The 22,401-nt window shown below is 39.4% G+C and overlaps 2 protein-coding genes and 1 non-coding gene across 3 annotated transcripts; all 3 read left to right on the top strand.

The window, feature by feature from the left end:
* Positions 1 to 4,628: 4,628 nt before the first annotated feature.
* LOC143887775 (Sec23/Sec24 protein transport family protein) lies at positions 4,629 to 20,853 on the top strand. The gene is made up of 2 exons (XM_077391949.1): positions 4,629 to 5,536; positions 19,024 to 20,853. The coding sequence occupies exons 1-2, from the start codon at positions 4,805 to 4,807 to the stop codon at positions 20,683 to 20,685; spliced, it is 2,394 nt and encodes a 797-aa protein (XP_077248064.1). The 5' UTR covers positions 4,629 to 4,804; the 3' UTR covers positions 20,686 to 20,853.
* LOC143889016 (small nucleolar RNA SNORD36) lies at positions 9,396 to 9,476 on the top strand. The gene has a single exon (XR_013254642.1). It is a non-coding gene; the product is annotated as a small nucleolar RNA SNORD36 (small nucleolar RNA).
* On the top strand, positions 11,826 to 14,811 carry LOC143887146 (uncharacterized). Its single transcript, XM_077391250.1, has 2 exons — positions 11,826 to 13,332; positions 13,435 to 14,811. Exons 1-2 carry the CDS (start codon positions 13,106 to 13,108, stop codon positions 14,051 to 14,053), a joined length of 846 nt encoding a protein of 281 aa, XP_077247365.1. The 5' UTR covers positions 11,826 to 13,105; the 3' UTR covers positions 14,054 to 14,811.
* Positions 20,854 to 22,401: the final 1,548 nt, after the last annotated feature.

The following is a 22,401-nucleotide window of genomic DNA, read 5'->3' as shown; positions in this document are numbered from 1 at the left end:
AGTCAATCTACTAATGAGGGTATTAAATTCATTGAGGTGTTCTTGCAATGAAGACCCATCTTTCATCCTTAGGTTGTACAATTGTCTACGAAGGAAAATCCTATTTGACATAGATTTTCCTTCGTACAGATTCTTCAATTTGTCCTATAAACCTTTTGCAGTGGTTTCATCGGACACATTGAACAATACCGAATCATCAAGTGCAAGAAGTAAATCGGCCATTGCTAATTTATTTTTCTTTTGAAAAATAGCATCAGTCATATCAGTAGGCTTCTTTTCCACACATTCAATTGCGACCGCACAATCCTCTTTGACAAAAACCACGTTCATCTTTAATTTCCACAACGCGTAATTTGATCCGTTGAATTTCGGCAGTTCAAATCTCGTTGAACTTGAACCAGCCATCTCAACCCGTGCAACCACGATCAACAATCAATCTTGTGTGAAGATCTGACAACGGATATAGCTCTGATACCAATTGTTAGACTACACAACGGCCACAAGATTGATAACGCAAACAGAAAATAAAAGAGAAATAAAGCCACAGACAAGAACACATAGATTCTACATGGTTTGGCAATATGCCTACTCCACGGGGCAGCAATGGAGACTTCTTCTTCACTGATCAGAGAGAAAATTACAGAGTACACACTCACCCTCTCAAGTAGAAAACAACCTAAGAACAACCCTTTACAAGAGAAGAACCCACCCCTTTGAAGAGAAAACTGTTCTCTCTCTCTCACAAGGATTTCTCACAATTGCTCTCACAAAAGTACTAGGCAAAAGCCTATTTTAGAGTTTTAATATTTGTGGGTTTTTCAAAGCCTTGAGAAACTAGGATTCACACCACGGGGCAGCAACGAAGACTTCTTATTCACTAATCAAAGAGAAAATTACAGAGTACATACTCACCCTCTCAAGTAGAAAACAAACCAAAAACAACCCTTTACAAGAGAAGAACCCACCCCTTTGAAGAGAAAATTGCTCTCTCTCTCTCTCTCTCTCTCTCTCTCTCTCTCTCTCTCTCACACACACACACACACGCACGCACGCACACACACACAAGGATTTCTCACAATTGCTCTCACAAAAGTGCTAGGCAAAAGCCTATTTTAGAGTTTCAATATTCGTGGGTTTTTCAAAGCCTTGAGAAACTAGGATTCACACCAATCCGGCCCACTCTCACGGTTTTGCGAACCGTGTAGAGATAGAGATAGGGAGAGTCGGTGGGGAGTTTGTTTCCAATAGGAAACAAACTCCTAAAATATAGCCGTTCTCAACATGTTGCTATTTTTTTTTCACGAATTATAATACTCTTAGGGGCCGTTTGGATACACGGAGTTTAGATTCCAGGTTTTTAGTTTGAAAACAGTGTAAAAGAGGGTTCATGATCAAGCTGATGTATGCTGTCTTGACATTGTTTCTTGGATTTTAAGTGAGAAATTCAGGTTTTAAAAATCTCTCACGCAGCCTGGGATTTCTAAAACCTGGAAATATGGGAGGATCTGCTACTCTCTTAGTGACCGAAAGAAGGGCGAGACGTCAAAAACAAGTAAAAAACGACGGCTGGTCCTCTTCTTCTCTTGTTTCTTAGCTACAATTTTGAAGAAATCCCGAATTCTAAAATCCACGTATCCTTAGGGGCCGTTTGGATACGCAGATTTTATAATCCGGGATTTCTTCAAAATTATAGATGAGAGACAAGAGAAGAAGTAGACCAGCCGTCGTTTTTTAATTTCTCACCCTTCTTTCCGACATCAAGACATCAACAGATCATCCCATGTTTCAAGGTTTTAGAAATATTAGGATGAGAGAGATTTCTAAAACCTGAATTTCTTACTTGAAATCCAAGAAACGCTCTGAGGACAGCATGCAGTAGCTTGATCAAGATCCCTCTTTTACACTGTTTTTCAAACTAAAACCTTGTTTCTAAAATCTGCATATCCAAACGGCCCCTTAAGCTAATTAGGTAATTGTGAGAGGAGTATCTTTATTGAAACAGGGGAGTGCAAATGTTTTTTTCCCTTTATATTAAAAATGTGAGGATTCTTTCCGTGATTTTCTCCTCCTTGAAGGCTACAAAGACTTTCGGCCCATGCAGTAGAGAGTTGCTCATCATCAGAGTCAACAAAATGAATTATCTTTATTGAAACAGGGGAGTGCAAATGTTTTTTTCCCTTTATATTAAAAATGTGAGGATTCTTTCCGTGATTTTCTCCACCTTGAAGGCTACAAAGACTTTCGACCCATGCAGTAGAGAGTTGCTCATCATCAGAGTCAACAAAATGAATTATCCTCAGTCAAGCTACGCAAAATGAGGTGTATACATACTAATACTGACACAACCATAGTTTGATAATGAGACGAACTATCATTGTTTTATATGTTTTAACCACTTCCCAAAGGATGCTGAGAGCTAGTTGGGAATTGTAATAGCCTTTTGACAGCTGATTAAGGCACGTAAAACAATGAGAGTTCATCTTGCTATTAAAATCTGGTCGCATCAATATCAATGTCCTATATATTCTCCTTGATCATGAAGAAAGAAAGACTGAATGACAATTACAAAAAGGAAAAGAATAAACCTGGCGAGACTGTGGGTATGACCGAGCAGAAGTTGATTTTTTCTTTTGGCAAACATGGCATATTCTCATTGTTGGGCTCTTCCGTCAGTCGTACTCGGTCTAAATATCAGTTTCCTTTCTAAAGGAAAATGCTAAAATGGAGAATTTATATGGTGGCCGACCGTCAAACAACAGGGGCAAAGAGAGAAAAAACTCTCCCTCTTGATTTTTATCCAAGTCAAACCCCCTTTTTTGACTTTTCCCCTGATAAAAAATCAAAGGGTTGATATTTTTTCTCTCCACCCTTTATATGTTAAGGGCAGCTACCATATAATTTCTCGCTAAAATGATAGTGGAAAAAAAGAAAAAGAAAAGAACTAACAATAGGAGTTTTTATATGGTGGCTGACTGTCCACCAGCAAGGGCAGAGAGAGAAAAAACTCTCCCCTTTGATTTTTATCCAGGTCAAACCTCCTTTTTTGACTTTTACCTTGATCAAATATCAACGTGGTTGATATTTTCTATCTCCGCTCTTTACATATAAAGGGCGGCCACCATATAATTTCTCCTAATGATAGTTACAAAAGGAAAAGAGCAATGATAAATTCGCGAAAATAGATATCTTCCCTCCCTCCCTCCCTCTCGCAACTACCCAAAAGTATTGCCCTGTCCTTATTCCTCTCGAGAAGGACCAACTCTCATTTTCCTCACTTCTCGTTCTCGCCTCGACCATGATTATTCATTAGAACCGTATCAATCACGAATCTTCCCTTGTCATCGCTCACTGCCACTCATTACAAAAGGAAAAGAGCAATGATAAATTCGCGAAAATAGATATCTTCCCTCCCTCCCTCCCTCTCGCGACTACCCAAAAGTATTGCCCTGTCCTTATTCCTCTCGAGAAGGACCAACTCTCATTTTCCTCTCACTTCTCGTTCTCGCCTCGACCATGATTATTCATTAGAACCGTATCAATCACGAATCTTCCCTTGTCATCGCTCACTGCCACTCATCCTTGTTTGGAAACAATTAATTACTCCAAAAGCTCACAACCAATTACTCCAAAAGCTTAAGTTGTTAGAGTTGGCGTTATTGAGACATTTATACTTTAACACTCTCCCTCATGTGTGGCCCCTCCTTTTGGGTTGGCTATACATGTGGATTTTTAGTATCTAGGAATTGGTGGAGTTTGATCCCAAGGCCCGCTTTGAGGCAAGCTCAGTACCATGTCCACATGAGAAAACATTAGATCTCATTTTCTTGATCCCTGAAGCTCTTATGCCAACAAAAGCTAAACCATTGATTTCCATATCTCTTACCTTAACGGTTGGGATATCCATTTGACATGCGACCAGGACCACATGGCTTGCCTCACGATCTTCTATAAGATCAATGGTATCGATTGCATATACAAGTTTTTATATGGTGGCCGACCGTCCACCAACAAGGGCAGAGAGAGAAAAAACTCTCCCCCTTGATTTTTGATCAGGGCAAACCTCTTTTTGTGACTTTCTCCTTTATTTCCCTTTCATAAAAAATCAAGAGGGTTGATATTTTCTCTCTCCGCGGCCACCATATAATTTCTCTGCATATACATGCCCCATTTGGGACCCTAAAATTGATCATCATTGTTTATCCTACAATTCTCGGCAAAACATGTCACTGTTAAGCCCACAAAAATTGGAGTAGTAAGACTAGTAACCGATAAAAAAATATAATAATAAATAAAAGTTGTAGTATTTAATTAGGGGTGCCAATGGTTCGGTTTCGGTTCGGTTCCGCCAATTTTGCCACCCCTTACTGATAATAATTGCAAATATTCGGTTTCGGTTCGGTTTGATCCCCAAACCGAAATTTGAATCGGTTTGGTTAAACCGAATTTTCGGTTCGGTTTCGGCTCGTTCCGGTTCGGTTCGGCCAATTTTGCCACCCCTAATCATACTGGGTTTTCCCAAAAGTGGAGTAAAGACCATTATTAGACCAAATCACTAACCCAATTTGGGAGTCTTGGGGTCATCATTTTCACAAAACCATTTTTACTCCGGAAGAAAACAGTCCAATTCCAACCCACTTCCAACTCAACTCTTCTCTCTCTCTCTCTCTCTCTCCCACTCAAACCCCAAAAAAACCCTAATTCTCCCCTTCCCATGTTTAGGGTTAGGGTTGGGTTTTTACCTCTCTGCAAATACCCCAACCTCATAACCTTCCTCTAAGTAAAACAAATCACCATCTTTACCCTAATGGATTTCATCGAACTCGAAGCCATCGAAGGCCTCCGATGGCCATGGAATTCATGGCCTTCTTCAAAATCCGAAGCCGCGACTCTCGTAATCCCTTTGAGTGTTATGTGCACTCCTCTCATGAAATTCAATGATCTTCCTCTTCTTCCTTATGATCCTCTTTCCTGTACTCAATGCCGCGCTGTTCTAAACCCTTACGCCCGCGTTGATTACCAATCTGCCCTTTGGATTTGCCCTTTCTGCCATAGGAAGAATCCTTTCCCTCGATCCTACGCCGGAATCGGTGAGAACAATCTCCCCGCCGAGCTTTTCCCCACTTACAGCACAGTTGAGTATCAACTCACCTCAAAAAACCCTAACCCTAATAACCCTAATTGGGTTATGAATGGGAAAAACCCTAACCCTAGTCCTAGCCCTAATAGGGTTATGAATGGGTTGTCTTCTTCGTCTTCGTCGTCTTCTTTGGCTTCTTCATTCTCTTTGTCTTCAATGTCGGGTCTTGATTCACGGGGCGGCGGGCCAGCATTTGTGTTTGTGGTGGACACTTGTTGTACGGAGGAGGAGCTCCTGGCGCTTAAAAATGAGCTCTTGCATGTTGTGGCGCAGTTGCCGGAGAATGCTTTGGTTGGGTTGGTCTTGTTTGGTTCAATGGTTTGTGTTCATGATCTTGGGTTTGTTGATTGTTCGAGAGCTGTTATGTTTCATGGAGATCGGGAGCTTAGTTCAGATCAGGTATTCTTCTTTTGAAACTTTGTGATAAGTTAAGAGTCAGAGGGGTTTGTAAACTGTGAATCTGGATATATAGATTAAGTGCAAACTGAATTAAATTCAATGGTTGGATCATTTGAGTGAGAGATGGTAATGCAAGAGAAATCAGAGACTTAAAAAAAAATGTAGTGTAAATGGCAAGTATCATATTTTTTTGAACAAGTGTAATGTGGTATACAAAATTAATTTGTTCTTCCTTATTTTATAGACTTGGGATATCTTCCAAGTTAAATTATTTGATGTAATGGATGATATGCACCTAGTTTATGATGTAGATTCAAGACACGTAAATAAGTTAAATTATTTGATATAGGCTCCAATATGGTACGCCCTGCGTTCCCATTAAAAAGCTTGCTATAAAAACTTCATTTTTTTATTGTATATTAGGTGGTGGTAAATTATCCCCTTACTTTCTCAATAGCTGCATGGCTACTGGTGGTGGGCGATAAACTGGCTCCATCAATATCGTCTCCATCTCTGCAAACCAAACAGTTCACTATATCATTGTATGCAATCAAATTATGTCCAGTGGATCCACACGGATCCACATAGCAGAAGGTGTGACTCCACCTCCACGTCTGCAATATCTCTTTAGTGTTCATGCTGTAGTGATCAGAGGCCATCAAGCCATCATTAGGGCTTGTTTGTGTCAAAGAGAATTTCGTCTTTACCATTTCCCATTCATATGTTTGCCTATATAAGAAGGCCTCGATCAAACTTTTCCATGAATGGTATTTGAAATCTTTCCCTTTTCCTCTGCATTTTTTTTCCTCCAGTCCAAAATCCATATAGACCATCTTCCAGCAGAAAATTTTGTGAACTTCAGTTCTATTTTTGGAGCTTTTTCTCCGCTGCCCCAGAAATTAATTGTATTTGGTCCCCCTTTCATGCCATGTGCTATCTTTTTGGTCAGTTCAGCATTATTGATTGCTCAGTGCATGATTTTTCTATGTTTTCTACACAATTAAGTGCTAAGAAACACAACAAAAGATTTCTTGTCGGTGAGAGGGGAGTCCATGCTAATGCGGGTGTGTTTTGATGGAATGGGTTTGGGAAGGGAAAAATCTAGGGCTTGTGGAAAGCAATGGTGGTATGGTTTGAGGGTGAGGGGAGTGGAGAGAAAAGAGGAAGGACAACTGTTAAAAAGAAATGAGAATAAATGAATAGGAGCATACAAAGTGTCATAACCTGTTACCACCCGAACCAGTAGTTGTGAGGTTGATGAAGTTAAAGTAGGGAGAAAATTTATCAGCCCCCTTGTATTTTATCGACCACTTAATAGATAAACTGCGTTTCGATGCCCCAATAGAGATGATGGTCCTCTCTGAAGAATGTTTTACTTTAAATTGTTGTCCTCCTTTTTCTGTGAAAACTGAACATTTCTTGGAGGTAGGAGCAAGTTAAACAAAAGTAAAATAAATCTTAAGCTTTGAATTGTAATCATCAACCAGATCTGCTTAAATTTGAATGTGAGAAAGTTGGACCTCCTCCTATAGCAGATTAGCTAGTCCCATATCTCTGAAATTTTTCATGAAGACCAAAAGCAAACCCTTAGAAAAAGTCAATGTTGATCCATTTGGCCGTAACGGTCTAAAAACCATACTAGGTAGGCCATGATGGGAAACTGTAGTACTGTAGAATTAACATACACTCTTTAAATGTGGCCGGAAATTCTACTAGTCTGCTGTGACTTCTAGCTTTCAAGCTTTGCCCCAATTACCTTTCTTGCATCTGTATAAATTGATCTTGGTTTATCCACAAATAAAGAAATTCATGAATCTTTGCTTAGATCTTCCCTGACATCCAAAGAAGTATCCTAACCAACTCTAGATGATTTGTGTTGGCATTTATTTTGCAAAAGGGAATCCATAAAACCCCATGTGCAGCCATTAATGCATCTCCAATCCTTATGACTGGAATGGTAGGTGCCTCTGAAGGTACTATTATTCCTGTTCCTCAATAAGTGACTAGCAATTAATGGGAAGGCAACTGGGGTGGTATGTGAACATGGTTCAATCTGTGTGAAAAATTATTCTATTGCTGGAATTCCACATCTGATGTGAATCTAGGTTCTGCTACCAAAGTGATATTGAGAAAGAATAGACAATCAAGATCAAGAAAGTTCATATGCATGATTCAAAAGGAAAGAAATAAGAAAAGAAAGAGGGGCCCATTTGAGGATTTTCTAATTTTGAAGGCTTCTATGATCTGGAAGAGATTTCTTTTGATTTTGTAAGGCAACTTGATATGGCCTGCAGGCCTTAGAGTTTCAGAAAATTTAGAAATTTAATTAGATAGATTTTGGCACCATTAAAAAAAAAGAAGATAGATTTTGGCAGTTTTGGGAAGTATCCAACTAGGTAAAAGCTAGTGTGCTATGTTTTTTTTGAGGCGGTGTGTGATTTAATTTCTATTTGATTCTGGGATGATTAAAATAGAATTGGGGTTCATTTAGGTTGACCTAATGGTTGAAAATTTGAAATTGATCTTAAACAATTATTTCGGATTTAACTCGTGTTTTCTGTAGTTTTGATTATCTTATTTGGAGTTTATAAAGGCATACAAATTTTATTCTGTCTTTAAGAGTGATACTTAAAGATATTTTGTGGTCTGATGCTACATGTCCAATGGTGTGATGATAGTATGATACCATATCAGTAAGTACTCTCATTCATGTGGTGTGATGCGGTTGGAGAATAAGAAATTAGATTAAACAGGCTATTGCCTAATATTATTCTATTTTCATATTTTGTGGTCTGATGCTACATGTCCAATGGTGTGATGATAGTATGATACCATATCAGTAAGTACTCTCATTCATGTGGTGTGATGCGGTTGGAGAATAAGAAATTAGATTAAACAGACTATTGCCTAATATTATTCTATTTTCAATTATAATTCTATTTGCTAGATTTTCTCATTTATTTGTATCAGAATAGATTAAATTGTGGTACTTGATGGTATGATTTAAATGCTAAAACTCATTTATTTCATGAATACATCTAATGTTATCGTTTCTTTTGACTGATTGGATTGCACACTCTGGTTAGAACTGTTAGGATGCCCATTAGTTGATTAATCCTCAGGTTAAAAATGTTTAACTAAATTATAAAAATTATGACGAAAATTAAGAAATGAAGAAAATGGGAGAAGAAATGGAGTTTAGGGTAGAAAATAGTAGAATAAATGAAGGAATTTGATAAAAATAAGACTCTTGAAAAGAGTGAGAGTAATAAACAACATAAAATATTAATGCATGCTTGTGTGTGCATGCATGTCTGTATATGATTTGTTTATGGGATAATTAAAGTTGTTGAATGTTTAGAAGTAAACTTGTTGAATGTTTAGAAACTTGTCCTGAGTTGGGGGCTGACACAAGATTCTTTTTTTATGTATTTTTACTTGCCAATTGGGGAGCTTAGAACCACTCTGAATCAGCAAGGATTGAATTTTCCACTGCGAACTTCCACCGTCTGCATTTCTTACCTTTCGATCTTTTACATAATGTCTTGGGTATTCGTTAAAAATAAATTCCTATTGTTTCTTTTGCACTTTAAGGCCAGTCTTCTTCCATGATACCGAGTATGGATAAGGAAATGGACATGGGAACAAGATGGGTATCTTGTTCTATTAGATAAGACACAAGAAATGGAGGGCCGTAGCGATGGAAAAACTCCTGCCCCTGTCGCCTTTCTCTTTGTTCCATCCTTCCTTTTATTTTCTCTCTCTCTTTATTGTATTGTTTAACCCTCTCTTTGATTATCTCATCTTTTTCTATGCACTGTTTTTCTGTGGTTTTGCCGTGTTTGTGAAATGGGGTTTTGAGCAGATGATGATAAAGAAAAATAGAACTGATTTTTCTCCGTGAAGCTTCAAATATCGAGCTTTTTAAAACTGATGCTCAATCCTAATCTTACCCCAACTTTCCACGTTTCTCTGAAATTTCTGGCATTTTCTTGGTTTTACTATTTCTTTTTACAAAAGTTTCTTTCTTTTGTTCTGTTCTTATCACTGATTTCGGTTCTTCAAGGTTTCTCTTCCTGAATGTTTCTCTCTCTTTTGTTTTCCATGAGATTTGCTACAGGGAGCTGATGAGCGGTGCCCCTTTTTTTTATATCAACACTCCCTTTCACCATGGCTTTTGGCGGTAGCCCTTTTGCTGTATTAATGTTTTTGGTAGTTAGGGTTTCTCGTCTGATTGTTCTTCATTCATTTTCGATGAGTTGTTGGGAGCTAACATCAACAACCATTAAAAAAAACAATTTTTTGTGGACTCAAGGTAATTCTAGTAGCATTCCCATAAACAGTAGGCAAAACCCCAGGCCGAGTATTCTGATAACATCAAACTAGCTATCTGATTCGTCACTGTAATCATTACATGGTACTAATATGGATGTCTTAAAAAACACCCAAATCTTGCTTGCAGTAATCATTACATGGTACTAATATGGATGTCTTAAAAAACACCCAAATCTTGCTTGCAGTGATTACAGAAAAACTGATTATAACAGGCATTCAAAATTTGCTAGAACTTAGATGATTGTATGCAATGAAGCACGGGTAGTCCTAAAAAGCCCTCGTACCCGTGTCGGGTGCGTATCCGGTACGGGTACGTTCGGGTACGTCCCGGGTACGCACCCGAGAGATTATTTTTAAAAAAATGAATTTTTGTGAGTCGGGTGCGTTTGGGGTGCGCACCCGACGCACCTGACACGTTTATCCTTTTTTAAAAAAAAACAAAACTTAAGTTAGGGGGGGTGTTTGGAGTAAAAGGGGGGGGGGTCTTTAAAAGCACGATTTAAAAGCACGATTTGGGTTTTTTTTAAAACCCTAACTCTCTCTCTCTCTCTCTCTCTCTCTCTCTCTCTCTCTCTCTCTCCGGCTCCCTCTCCCTCTCCCTCCGGCCCTCCCTCCGGCTCCCTCGTCCGACGGAACCTCTCTCTCTCTCTCTCTCTCTCTCTCTCTCTCTCTCTCTCCCGACGGCTCCCTCCTCCGACGGAACCTCCGGCACTCTCTCCGGCTCTCCCTTCCACTCTATTAAAGGTATTTCTCTCTCTCTCTCTCTCTCTCCCTCTCTACTGCTCTCTCTCTCTCTCTGATTCTCTCTCTCTCCGATTCTCTCTCTCTCTCCCCGTGCTCTCTCTCTCTCTGTGATTCTCTCTCTCTCTCTCTCCCCGTGCTCTCTCTCTCTCCTCTCTCTCTCAGCCTCTATCTCTCTCTCTGTTTCCCTCTCTCTGTGCCTCTATCTCTCTCTCTCTCAGCCTCTCAGGCTCTCTCCTCTCTGTGTTTCTCTCTCTCTCTCTCTATATATATATCTCTTTCTCTCTCTGTTTTTTTTTTTGGATTTTGTCAATCGATTTTGATTCCAAAACAGATTATTGAGTCCAAAAATCTGCTTTGGATTCACAATCTGTTCTCAAAATCCAAAAGTCGAAACAAACAGGGCCCAATAATCATTAATCTGTTTTGGTTTTGGATTTTGAGAACATTTTTTGGATTTTGTCAATCGATTTTGAGTCCAAAACAGATTATTGGGCCCTGTTTGTTTTGGATTTTGAGAACATTTTTTGGATTTTGTCAATCGATTTTGAGTCCAAAACAAAAACAGATTAATGATTATTGGGCCCTGTTTGTTTTGACTTTTGGATTTTGAGAACAGATTGTGAATCCAAAGCAGATTTTTGGACTCACAATCTGTTGAATCTAATTTTGAGTCCAAGAATCAGCTTCGGACTCACAATCTGTTCTCAAAATCCAAATATGATTTTTGGGTGCAATACATGTTGGCTGTTGAGAGTCCAAAACTGAGTTTTGGGTGCAATACCTGTTGGCTGTTGACTGTTGAGAGTACAAAACTTATTTTTGGGTGCAAATACCTGTTGTCTGTTACTCTGTTGAGACTTGAGAGTCCAAAACTGATTTTTGGATGCAATACGCCAATACCTGTTGAGACTTGAGACTTGAGACTTGAGAGTCTAAAATTGCTTCATTATAAATTTATAATTGCATTGCATTGGATTGCCATTTGCCACTTGCATTTTGAATTTATATGGGTATGTTTGGTTGTGTATACAATTGTTTAATTTACATGGGTGTGTTTGGTTGTGTATACAAATTTACAATTGGTGTTGCCTTGTAATTTGTAACCTTGTTTGTTTCAATTTGTGTAATTGAGAATTAGAGTCCCTTGTTTTGTTGGGTTGCAACGTTGCGTACTAAAATTGTTTTTGTTGTTTAATAGATTTTAGAATGTCTTCATCCGGTGCTAGTAGCGACGCCCAAGCCGCACATACGTCTTCCACTGATGAAGATTTGTCGAAGCCTTTATGGAAGCATGTCTCTAGATTTGATGAAGATCCTAAGGGTGGAGGGAATGTGAGGTGGCAATGCAATTTTTGCAGTAAGAGTTTCAGTAGCTCCTACACAAGGGTTAGGGCGCACTTGTTGAAGATAGCGGGACAAGGAATCAGACCATGTCCTAAAGTGAAAGCAAGTGATCTACTTGCAATGCAAAGGTTTGAGGAAGAATGTAAAGAGATTATGAAGCAAAATGCTCCCAAGAAAGTGCCATTGCCGCCATCGTCGAGTACTGGATCATTGGGTTGCACAAGTATGTTTGTGGCTCCAAGTTATGATTTGAAGAAGAGAAAGACAAGTGGAAATGTGAGTGCACTTGAAAAAGCTTTCAACATGGCGGCCCGTGATCAACTACATGCCGAGATTGCTAGGATGTTTTACTCCGGTGGCTTGCCCTTTCACCTAGCAAGAAACCCATACTATGCTAGTTCCTACACTTTTGCCGCCAACAATGCACTTTCGAGGTATTTGCCTCCGGGGTACAACTTGCTTAGGACAACTCTACTTCAAAGAGAGAGGGCTAATATTTATAGGTTGTTGCAACCTATTAGAGACACGTGGAGGGAGAAAGGCGTGAGCATTGTTAGTGATGGATGGAGCGACTCACAGAGGAGGCCTCTCATTAACTTCATGGCGGTGTCGGAAGGTAGAGCTATGTTTCTTAAGGAGGTTGGACATGAGAAGGTTGTCCAGGTAGTTACCGATAATGCTCCAAATTGCAAGGCGGCCGGACAACTTGTTGAAGCTCAATTTCCTTCCATATTTTGGACCCCGTGTGTGGTGCACACACTCAATCTTGCTTTGAAGAATATTTGTGCGGCAAAGAATGTGGAAGTAAATCAAATTGCCTATGGAGAATGTAGTTGGATCTCGGATATTGCGGGAGATGTCATGCTAGTGAAGAATTTCATCATGAATCATTCGATGAGATTGGCCATATTCAACGACTTCAATAGTTTGAAGTTGCTTTGCGTTGACGAGACTCGCTTTGCGAGTGTTATTGTGATGCTTAAGAGATTTAAACTCTTAAAGCAAGGTCTACAATCGATCGTGATTAGTGACAAATGAAATTGCTATCGAGATGATGATGTAGGAAAAGCAAAGTTTGTGAAAGAGAAGGTGTTAGATGACATTTGGTGGGATTCTATCGATTACATACTCTCTTTTACATCTCCTATGTATGACATGCTAAGAGAGTGTGACACGGATAAGCCTTGTCTTCATTTGGTTTATGATATGTGGGACACGATGATTGAGAAAGTGAAGACGGCAATCTATAGGAAGGAAGCAAAGAGAAAAGAAGAAGAGTCTAGCTTTTATGAAGTGGTGCAAGAAATTCTTTTTGATTGTTGGAACAAGAGCAACACTTCGCTTCATTGCTTGGCTCATTCATTGAATCCAAGGTTAGGTGACTTCAAATTTTATTTAGATTAATAGTTATGTTCGTTGTGAACTTTATTTCCTACTTTTAACATGAAACTAAATTATTTTTTCTATTCTTGAAGGTATTACAGCGAAGAATGGCTTAGTGCCAGTTCAAATCGTGTTCCTCCACATAAGGATACAGAGATTTATGCAGAGAGGGTAAAGTGCCTCAAAAGGTACTTTCTCAATTCAGCAGATCGCACGAAGGCTAATGTGGAGTTTGCCCATTTCTCTATGAAGTCTGGATTATTCAATGACATTGATTCCATCAATGACCGAGCTACTTTAGAGCCTGATGATTGGTGGGCTGTCCACGGTACGTGTGCTCCTATGCTTCAAAGCTTAGCTTTGAAGCTTCTTATGCAGCCTTCATCTTCATCTTGTGCCGAGAGGAATTGGAGCACTTACTCCTTTGTGCATTCTTTGAGAAGGAACAAGATAACTCCACAACGGGCTCAGGACTTGGTTTTTGTTCATAGTAATCTTCGTCTTCTATCAAGACGATCTCCACAGTATGCACAGGGAGAGACGAGGATGTGGGACATAGGTGGAGATTCATTTGACTCTTTTGAGGATGTTGGGGTGCTTGAAGTTGCTAGCCTTTCACTCGATGAGCCGGATTTGGAAGCCGTTGTTTTTACCGATGATGTAGATGATGATATTGGAGATGAGGCGACGGACATTGTATCTAATGAATGATGCAATCGTAACATCTTGTACTTAAAGTTGGAAGTTGGAACTTATGAAATATGGAGTAATATTAGATTTTGCTATTTTGGTGATGTTAATTGTAATTTGATTGTTCTTTAATTGTTTTTAATTTTTATAAATATATAATAAAATAATAAAAAATATTATTATATTTAACGTACCCGAACGTACCCGCACCTGGGTTTTTTGAAAAATCACGTACCCGCGTACCCGTGTCGTGTCGTACCCGTACCCGTACCCGTGCTTCCTAGATTGTATGTTTCCTACTAGCCTACACCCCTAATAACAGACATTGAAAAAGCAGGTTTCATGGCACAAATCTATGTGAAATTTAGGAAGCAAAGCAGTCTGGAGAAGATTTTTTTGTGATTAGATTCAACTTGGGTTCCCATTTCAATGATGAAAGATCCATTTAACCAGTTTTAAAAAAAAACAAGGAATGGATATAAAACTTAACTAACTATCTCAGAGGATGTAATTAATTATAACATAAAATAACATCTATAAGACTCACATTACATAAAATAACATCTATAAGACTCACATACTCAGAATTATAATTGCAAATATGCAACACTAATAGTAGAAAGCATGGTAATTGATTTAAAGACAGTGACTTGTCTGAAACATCATAGTTTTTGGCCAACAAAATTATCCATTATCTATTACGAATATTCTTATAGTTTTGTTTCATACATGATACTTTGCCCTACACGAGTGTCCTGGTACCATTCATCTTCTTTCACTGCTTTGATTCCAAAGGTATCATCACATCCCTCTAATTTATATGAGATATGAAATCAACTTTTTGGTTCCTGTTGTTCCCAATTATTCTTGAAGACCCAACAAGTAGTATATCTTTTCCAAAGGTCATACATTAGTAGTTAGGAAATTGATTCCAAAGGTCATACATTAGTAGTTAGGAAATGGATTCCAAAGGTCATACATTTGTACTTAGGAAATTGATTACTGTTCTGCATCACTTGACCTTTTCTATTCTTTCTGATGGTGGGCTTTTTCTAAGCAACATAACCTTTACTGGTGTGCATAAACATTTTTTCTATGATTAGGATCTATTATCCCATGAACATGTTGTATTCCCCAATGGAGAGATGTGATGATGTTAAGTACATTTCCACCAGCCTTATTCGTATGCACCAAGCCTGCGGAGGTTATCCCAATGATTGCTTTTAATGTTTCAATGAGGTTCAAGTGCATAATTCTTGAAGGTAGCTAATTTAAACCAAACCCTTTACCGATCTTAGTGTCTGCTCTTGATTTTGGGGCTAGAAAACTTATATTTATGTAGGCATACTACTTTGTTAACTTGCCACCTAGTTTGGGCAAGTACCGTTGCTACTACCTATTGAATCTTTTTTTGAATGGCAATGATTTTATTAATAAAGGCAAATTCCAAGGGACTGATATGGTCGAAAAGAAATAAAAAAAATCAACAAAAACAGGGCTCAAGGAGGGACAAAATAAAAATTCTCTAAATTTAGCTTGCCCACCCCACTATGAGCGAGTAGATTTGTTTCGCTCTTGGACTAGTGTCTAACATGCTGAAACCCCCTACTCCTTAGTGGTACCCTCCTGCTCGTTAAGTTGAATTTTGATGGTTCTAGCAGTATGGGAGACCTGAGCCCAGTGGTAGTGGGAGGTCTTCTTCGAGATGAGGTTGGAGAAACTATGTGGGGTTTCTTTGGCCCTTTAGATGAAAAGGATGATGAGGCAGAAGTGCAAGCATCATCAGATAGATGAACCCTAGGGCATATTAGCCATGGAGATTCACTGAAGTGATAGAAGAGATCTTGGATCGTAGACCTCTACACAGGATGGCCTCATGGAAGATTAAGAAATGCCCCTAAAATTTGGGAGAACTCATACTTAATGAATTATCATCGATAAGATATGCTAGTAGATAATAAAACACAACTTTCTGGCTAACCCTTTTAAGACACGCACATTTTGTTTCCTTCCAAATCACCCAAATCATAGCAAGTAGGCCAAATTCCACTGAATGTTGTCCCACTTAGACCACGGGGCAAAGTTCTGTCTTTTAAGAAGATCGTTAGTTTAGGAGCAGTGGCATGACACTGTGGAGGGTTATTCTGAGGTTAAAACACAAATACAAAAATCCTTCTTCTCACATTTTCCTTTTTTATTTTAAATATTTTCCTAAATTTTCATCTTTGCATCTGTGCTTATTTTTTTATTCGTTTTTATGCTTTTACATGTTTTTATAACTAGAACTATGAAGTTATGTTGTTTATTAACTGTTATTGAGCTACATCCAAATATCTTTGAGCTTGCTCCAGAGTCTGAGTCTGTGTGCCCATTTATTGGTACTCCATTTTTTTAATTTCTTTTCAGGTGTTTTCCTCTTCATTATCATATTACTCATAGGATTTTCATTCCTTTTATTCAGTAATTATGTAGTATATAAGTGCACCTTTAGTGCAGTACATGATTATATTATATTAGTGTAGGCAGTAAACCAAAAAAATTGACTGGCAATCATACAGGACGGGCCTGACAGACGTGCCATCACACTGGGAATGATTTATATCATAATAAAATTAGGGCAATGATAAATCGACTCCCTATGTGTCTTCCTCTCTCCTCTGGGTTAGAGAGAGAAAGAGGAGAGAGATAGACACATAGGGGGTCGATTTAAGATATATGGGGGTCGATTTATCACTCCCCTAAAATTACTAAGATATACATATTTACTAAAAAGACTTCAAATTTTGTTAAAAATCAAAGAAAACAGAAATCAATGTTGGAGACATATTGTATCAGTGTTTTTATTCAACCTTGGGCGGAAGGTTTGGCATCTCTTGGGTCTTTCCTTTTTCTACGCCGGACTTGTTGCTTCAATGGGGACATGTTCCGTGGAGAAGGAAAGGTAAATTGTTGTGGAAAATTTGCTTGCTTGCTACATGGTGGGTGATTTGGAAGGAAAGAAATTCTAGAGTATTTGAGGGGATTGCCAAATCTCCGTATTGGCTTTTCATGAAAATTATTTCTCTCTCTATTTCTTGGGCAAAATGTCTCCCGGTTTTCCGCTTTGTACCGGCCTTTGATTTATGGGAGGGGTGGAGGGAAGTTTGCTTCAATGGGGGGGGGCTCAGATTGTTCAGAGGTGGAAGGCTCCACCCATTGGGATACTCAAAATGAACTTTGATGGTTTGAGTATTGGCAACCCGGGACCGGGTGGGGTTGGCGGTCTGTGTTGTAATGATTGTAGTAATGTGGTGTGGGCTTATTCCGGTCCTCTTGGGATTTGTGACGCGTCAGAGGCCGAAGTGAAGGCGGTATATTGTGGCATTAAAAGACTTGATAAAGAGAGTATGGATCGATTTATTGTGGAGGGGGATTCACTTAATGTGATTCGATGGTTGAAAGGGGCTGTGGTTCCCCCTTGGAGATTTTCCTCTATTTTTGATGAAATAGAAGATCTAATCTCGGGCTCTGCTATAGTTTTCAATCATGTGTGGCGATTGGCTAATGCGGAGGCGGATGCGTTGGCTAGGGGAGGGGTTAGTTGTATGGGTTTGGAGTGGTTTGACTTCCTTCTTCTGTGAGAGCTGTATTTCTTCTGTTCTTTTTTGTTTTTGTGTTTCTTGTTCTCTTGTAGTGGTCATTCTCGGTCTACTTTCTGTTTTCTTGAATGATTTTACTGCCATTTCAAAAAAAGAAAAAGAAAAAAAGAAAATTGCAAGCGTATTGGTTTTTATTCAGGCTGATACACTTGCCGATACAGATATTTTGAACCTTGATTGAAATTCATGCGTTGGCTAGGGGTGGGGTTAGTCGTATGGGTTTGGAGTGGTTTGACTTCCTTCCTCCGTGAGAGCTGTATTTCTTCTGTTCTTTTTTGTTTTTGTGTTTCTTGTTCTCTTGTAATGGTCATTCTCTGTCTACTTCCTCTTTTCTTGAATGATATTTTTCTGCCATTTCAAAAAAAAGAAAAAGAAAATTGCAAGCGTATTGGTTTTGATTCAGGCTGATACACTTGCCGATACGGATATTTTGATCCTTGATTGAAATTTAATATTGGTTTTGATTCAGGCTGATACACTTGCCTATACAGATATTTTGAACCTTGATTGAAATTTAATATGTATCAATGTCATGACATTCCAAATTCACCTATAGCATCTTATCAATCAATGGCAAGAGTTTTAAGCCCCATGATTATCTGTATCAATGCATGCTTTTTGATCGAAAGAAAATTCTTATTTCCATCGTTTGTATTTTTATAGAGAGGGAAAAAAAAACTGCATTTACTATTTAGGTACCAAGATCCACACCGGATGCACTTTTACTAGACTTTCTGTCTTTAATTGCAATGGAATTTATTGGGATTTTGAAACCTTACTTTGCAAAGAAGCTAGTCTTAAACTTTGTTCTTCCATGCTACTTCTTGTACATAATGGCTTTCCTTGTCTCAATAGTGAGCATTTTGATTTTTCTTGTATATGCTTCCTACGAAAAAATTCAAGTTGCATCAACTCAACTATCCAAATTATGAATTTGACATTGCTACAGTGTACTTCTCCTGATGCTTAGCTTGTCATCATGGTTATCTGATCAGCAAGTTCGTTTGTATTATTTTGATTTGACTCTATAAATATGTACCCCGTGCAAAGGCTAAAGTTTGCTTTTAATTTTGCAAGGATTGCTTGTTTTATTGGATTCAATTGATCATGATTGACTTCTATGTAATTAGTGTTTGTCTTTCTTCTTGAACCTCATAAACCACTAATAGGTGCTAGTAATATCTTGAGTTTTCTGTGGTTTTTTCTTCCAGAATGCAATGTATGTGTGTCTTCCGTTCATGTCATGTAATCTATGTTACATGGATTCATTGGGGATGCTCATGAATCACGTGTCAATACAGTTCTGCACAGATCTGGCCATGATGGATTTGAATGCTGCTGTTTATTTTCCAGATTCAAGAGTTCCTTGGCATTTCTGGCCATCAGCATCAGAAGTTTGGGAAGGCATCATCTGTCCGAAAGCAGGGTTTTCTGCTACCTGTATCAGAATGCGAGTTCAATCTCACCACCGCAATTGAAGAAATCACTTCTTCATTACAGGCTGTTCCTGGTCATCGCCTTCAAAGGGCCACTGGTGCAGCTATATCAGCTTCAGTTGGACTTCTAGAAGGATGCTTGCCGCCTAACACAGGAGGCCGGATCATGGTGTTCACGTCTGGGCCCGCAACTGTGGGCCCTGGGATAGTTGTAGAGACCGATCTCAGTAAGGCTATCCGAACCCATCAAGATCTTATCAACGGCTATGCACCCTATTATAAGAAGTCTTGCAACTTCTACAAGCAACTGGCGCAGAGATTGTGTGATGCATCTATTGTTCTCGATTTTTTTGCTTGTTCTCTTGATCAGGTCGGAGCGGCAGAACTAAAAGTTCCTGTTGAGAGCTCTGGTGGCTTCATGGTACTTTCAGAGTCATTCGAGTCAGACCAGTTCAGAAAATGCATTAGGCACATTTTCAAACATGACAACGATGACCAATTTAAGATGAACTTTGCCGCCACTATTGACATAGTGACAACAAAGGAAGTAAAAATCTGTGGTGCCCTTGGTCCTTGCATATCTCTCAAGAGGAAAAACAGTTCAGTAAGTGAGAACGAGGTTGGTCAAGGTGGGACCGATCTGTGGAAGTTGGGCACGCTCACAGACAAGACATGTATTGCTTTCTTTTTCCAAGTGGGCAACGAGCAGAAAGACCAACCGGGCCCCGTGTTCTTCGTACAGTTCATAACTCGGTATCGACACGGGAACACTGGAGTCCGGTTAAGGGTGACAACGACAGCTAGAAGATGGGTCGGGTTTCGGTCACAAGAAATTGCCTCTGGGTTCGATCAAGAAGCTGCTGCGGCAGTCATGGCTAGACTCGCTGCCCACAGAGCCGAGCGATATTCTGCCCAAGATGTTATCAGATGGCTTGATAAGATGTTAATTCGTTTTTCATCCAAGTTCGGAGACTATGTACAAGAAGACCCATCTTCCTTTCGTCTTTCATCCAACTTCTCTCTTTATCCGCAGTTCATGTACTATCTAAGGAGATCACAGTTCATTGATGTGTTTAACAGTAGCCCTGACGAGACTGCATTTTTTCGGCTAATGCTTAACCGGGAAGGTGTCGTCGGGTCTCTGATCATGATCCAACCCACACTTTTCTGTTACTCTTTTGATGGGCCTCCAGTTCCGGTCCTTCTTGATATTAGTTCAATCTCTCCAGATGTTATTCTGCTCTTTGATTCTTATTTTTATGTGGTGATCCATTACGGGTCTAAGATTGCTCAGTGGAGAAAGCTTGGGTATGATAGAGATCCAAGCCATGAGAACTTGAGAAAATTGTTGGAAGCGCCAGAGATTGATGCAGAAGCACTGGTAGATGAGCGGATTCCAGTGCCGAAACTTATAAAATGTGATCAGCATGGTAGTCAGGCAAGGTTTCTGCTTGCTAAGTTGAACCCTTCTGTTACTCAGAAATCACAGTACGCAGAGGGCTCCGATGTCATATTCACTGATGATATTAGCTTGCAACTTTTTATAGAGCATTTGCAAGCTTTGGCAGTTCGGGGTTGATACAAAGGCTTTTGATGTACATAGGAAAGTGTGTTTTTTCTTCGATTGTTGTAATTTGTGTAACATTACATATTGATATTGAGATTGGTGTACATGGCTTTTTCTTTATTTTTTTTGGTGTTGTAACTTGTGTAACATTATATTGATATTGAGAGTTGGATTCATGCCCAGATCAAGCTCAAGATCAGCTGTGCTATTTCACAATCTCTAGCTTCCATAGATATGTCCTCCATTGAAGTTAACAGGGACTGGGGATCTTCATAGGTTTTATAGACTGTCCTACAATCTTAACCCTAAGGAAAGGTTTGATTTGTAACTTTTTTGAAGGATAAAACAGCCATCCATAACTAGTTCTGAGATAATCAAAATAATTCCTTTGTTCCATCTATTCTTTTATTTTTGGATTTTCTCTACTCATTGTTTCTCGATTTGATCATCAAGACAAAATAATATATTATCATCTCTATTTTATTTTATGTGTTTATCTTTTTATTGAGCTGGTAAAATCCCATTGGTAGTTCTTGTTATCAAATGTGTTAAGAAGAGTTTGAGTCATCTAGGACTCTAGTTAGAGTCATTCTATTTAGTTGTATTGGACGATTCTGCAGAAATAAGAAAGGATTAGTATTTTTCAGAGTATTTCCTCTCTAAAAGGAAGCCATTTTCTATTTCTTTTGCGAGGTTCCTCAGAATTGGTAGAGGCAGCAACAACTGAAAATCAGGGAAGGAAAGAATGTGGAATTGAAGGACTCGAATGAGAGGCTTGATCGATTGGAAGGAGAGTTGCAACAGCACGGTAATCTTCTTCAAAGGTTGCAGGACACTCTCAATGCTCTCTTTCTTACCGTTGATCGTTTTCCTGGACATTTCCTGGACATTCTACAACGATCAGCGATGGAGCGAGTGGAACTTTGGGCCGCGTTGAGATGGATAACAATGGAGGAAGAGCAGGGGGCATGATGGAGATCATAGATTCCCACCTCGTTTTGCTGAAACCGAGTTTCCTCGTTTTGACGGAAGGGATCCTACCGAATGGGTTTATAAGGTGGAACAATTTTTCTCATATCAGAAATACCCGAAGATCAACAGATCTTGTGGGCCTCATTCCACATAGATGGTGTAGCATCCCAGTAGTTCCAATGGTACCAACGAATTCATAAAACCGCTTCGTGGCGCGAGTTTGTTGAAGCCTTATGCACCAGATTCGGACCACTTGCATACGAGAGCTTCGATGGGGCCATGGCAAAGATACAATAGCAAGGATCCGTCGCAGATTACCACCACCAATTTGAGTGTCTTGCTAATAAAGTAGAAGGGTGGTCTGAAGAAGCACTGCTCGGAAGTTTCATCATGGGTCTGCGAAGTGAAATCGGGTCGGAGGTAATGATGTTTAAGCCTGCGACTCTCATGGAGGCTACACGACTCGCACGATGCCAGAAAGAAAAGCTTGCACGTCAAAGACTAGCTGACAAGCATAGTGGTACCCGCCCTATATCACCAACACCCTACACAACTTCTGGGAACGATGGTGCAGGATCCAAACATGTGGTCAATTCATCTATGCCTCTGATACGTCTTTCTTATGCGAGATGAAAGAGTGCAGAGACAGGGGCCTCTGTTATAAAACCGCTTCGTGGCGCGAGTTTGTTGAAGCCTTATGCACCAGATTCGGACCACTTGCATACGAGAGCTTCGATGGGGCCATGGCAAAGATAC

Source organism: Tasmannia lanceolata, unplaced genomic scaffold, assembly GCF_043159265.1.
Source record: "Tasmannia lanceolata isolate RefF3 unplaced genomic scaffold, GAP_Taslan_0.1 ptg000012l, whole genome shotgun sequence".
NCBI lineage: Eukaryota > Viridiplantae > Streptophyta > Magnoliopsida > Canellales > Winteraceae > Tasmannia > Tasmannia lanceolata.
This window is presented reverse-complemented; position numbering and strand designations above follow the sequence as displayed.

What these genes read in the sequence shown, in the direction of transcription:
- LOC143887775 (XM_077391949.1), top strand. Translation starts at nt 4,805, where the DNA reads ATGGATTTCATCGAACTCGAAGCCATCGAAGGCCTCCGATGGCCATGG. An exon ending in GGGAGCTTAGTTCAGATCAG is followed by an intron (nt 5,537 to 19,023) that starts GTATTCTTCTTT and finishes TTTATTTTCCAG; the next exon opens with ATTCAAGAGTTCCTTGGCAT.
- LOC143887146 (XM_077391250.1), top strand. Translation starts at nt 13,106, where the DNA reads ATGTATGACATGCTAAGAGAGTGTGACACGGATAAGCCTTGTCTTCAT. An exon ending in GCTCATTCATTGAATCCAAG is followed by an intron (nt 13,333 to 13,434) that starts GTTAGGTGACTT and finishes CTATTCTTGAAG; the next exon opens with GTATTACAGCGAAGAATGGC.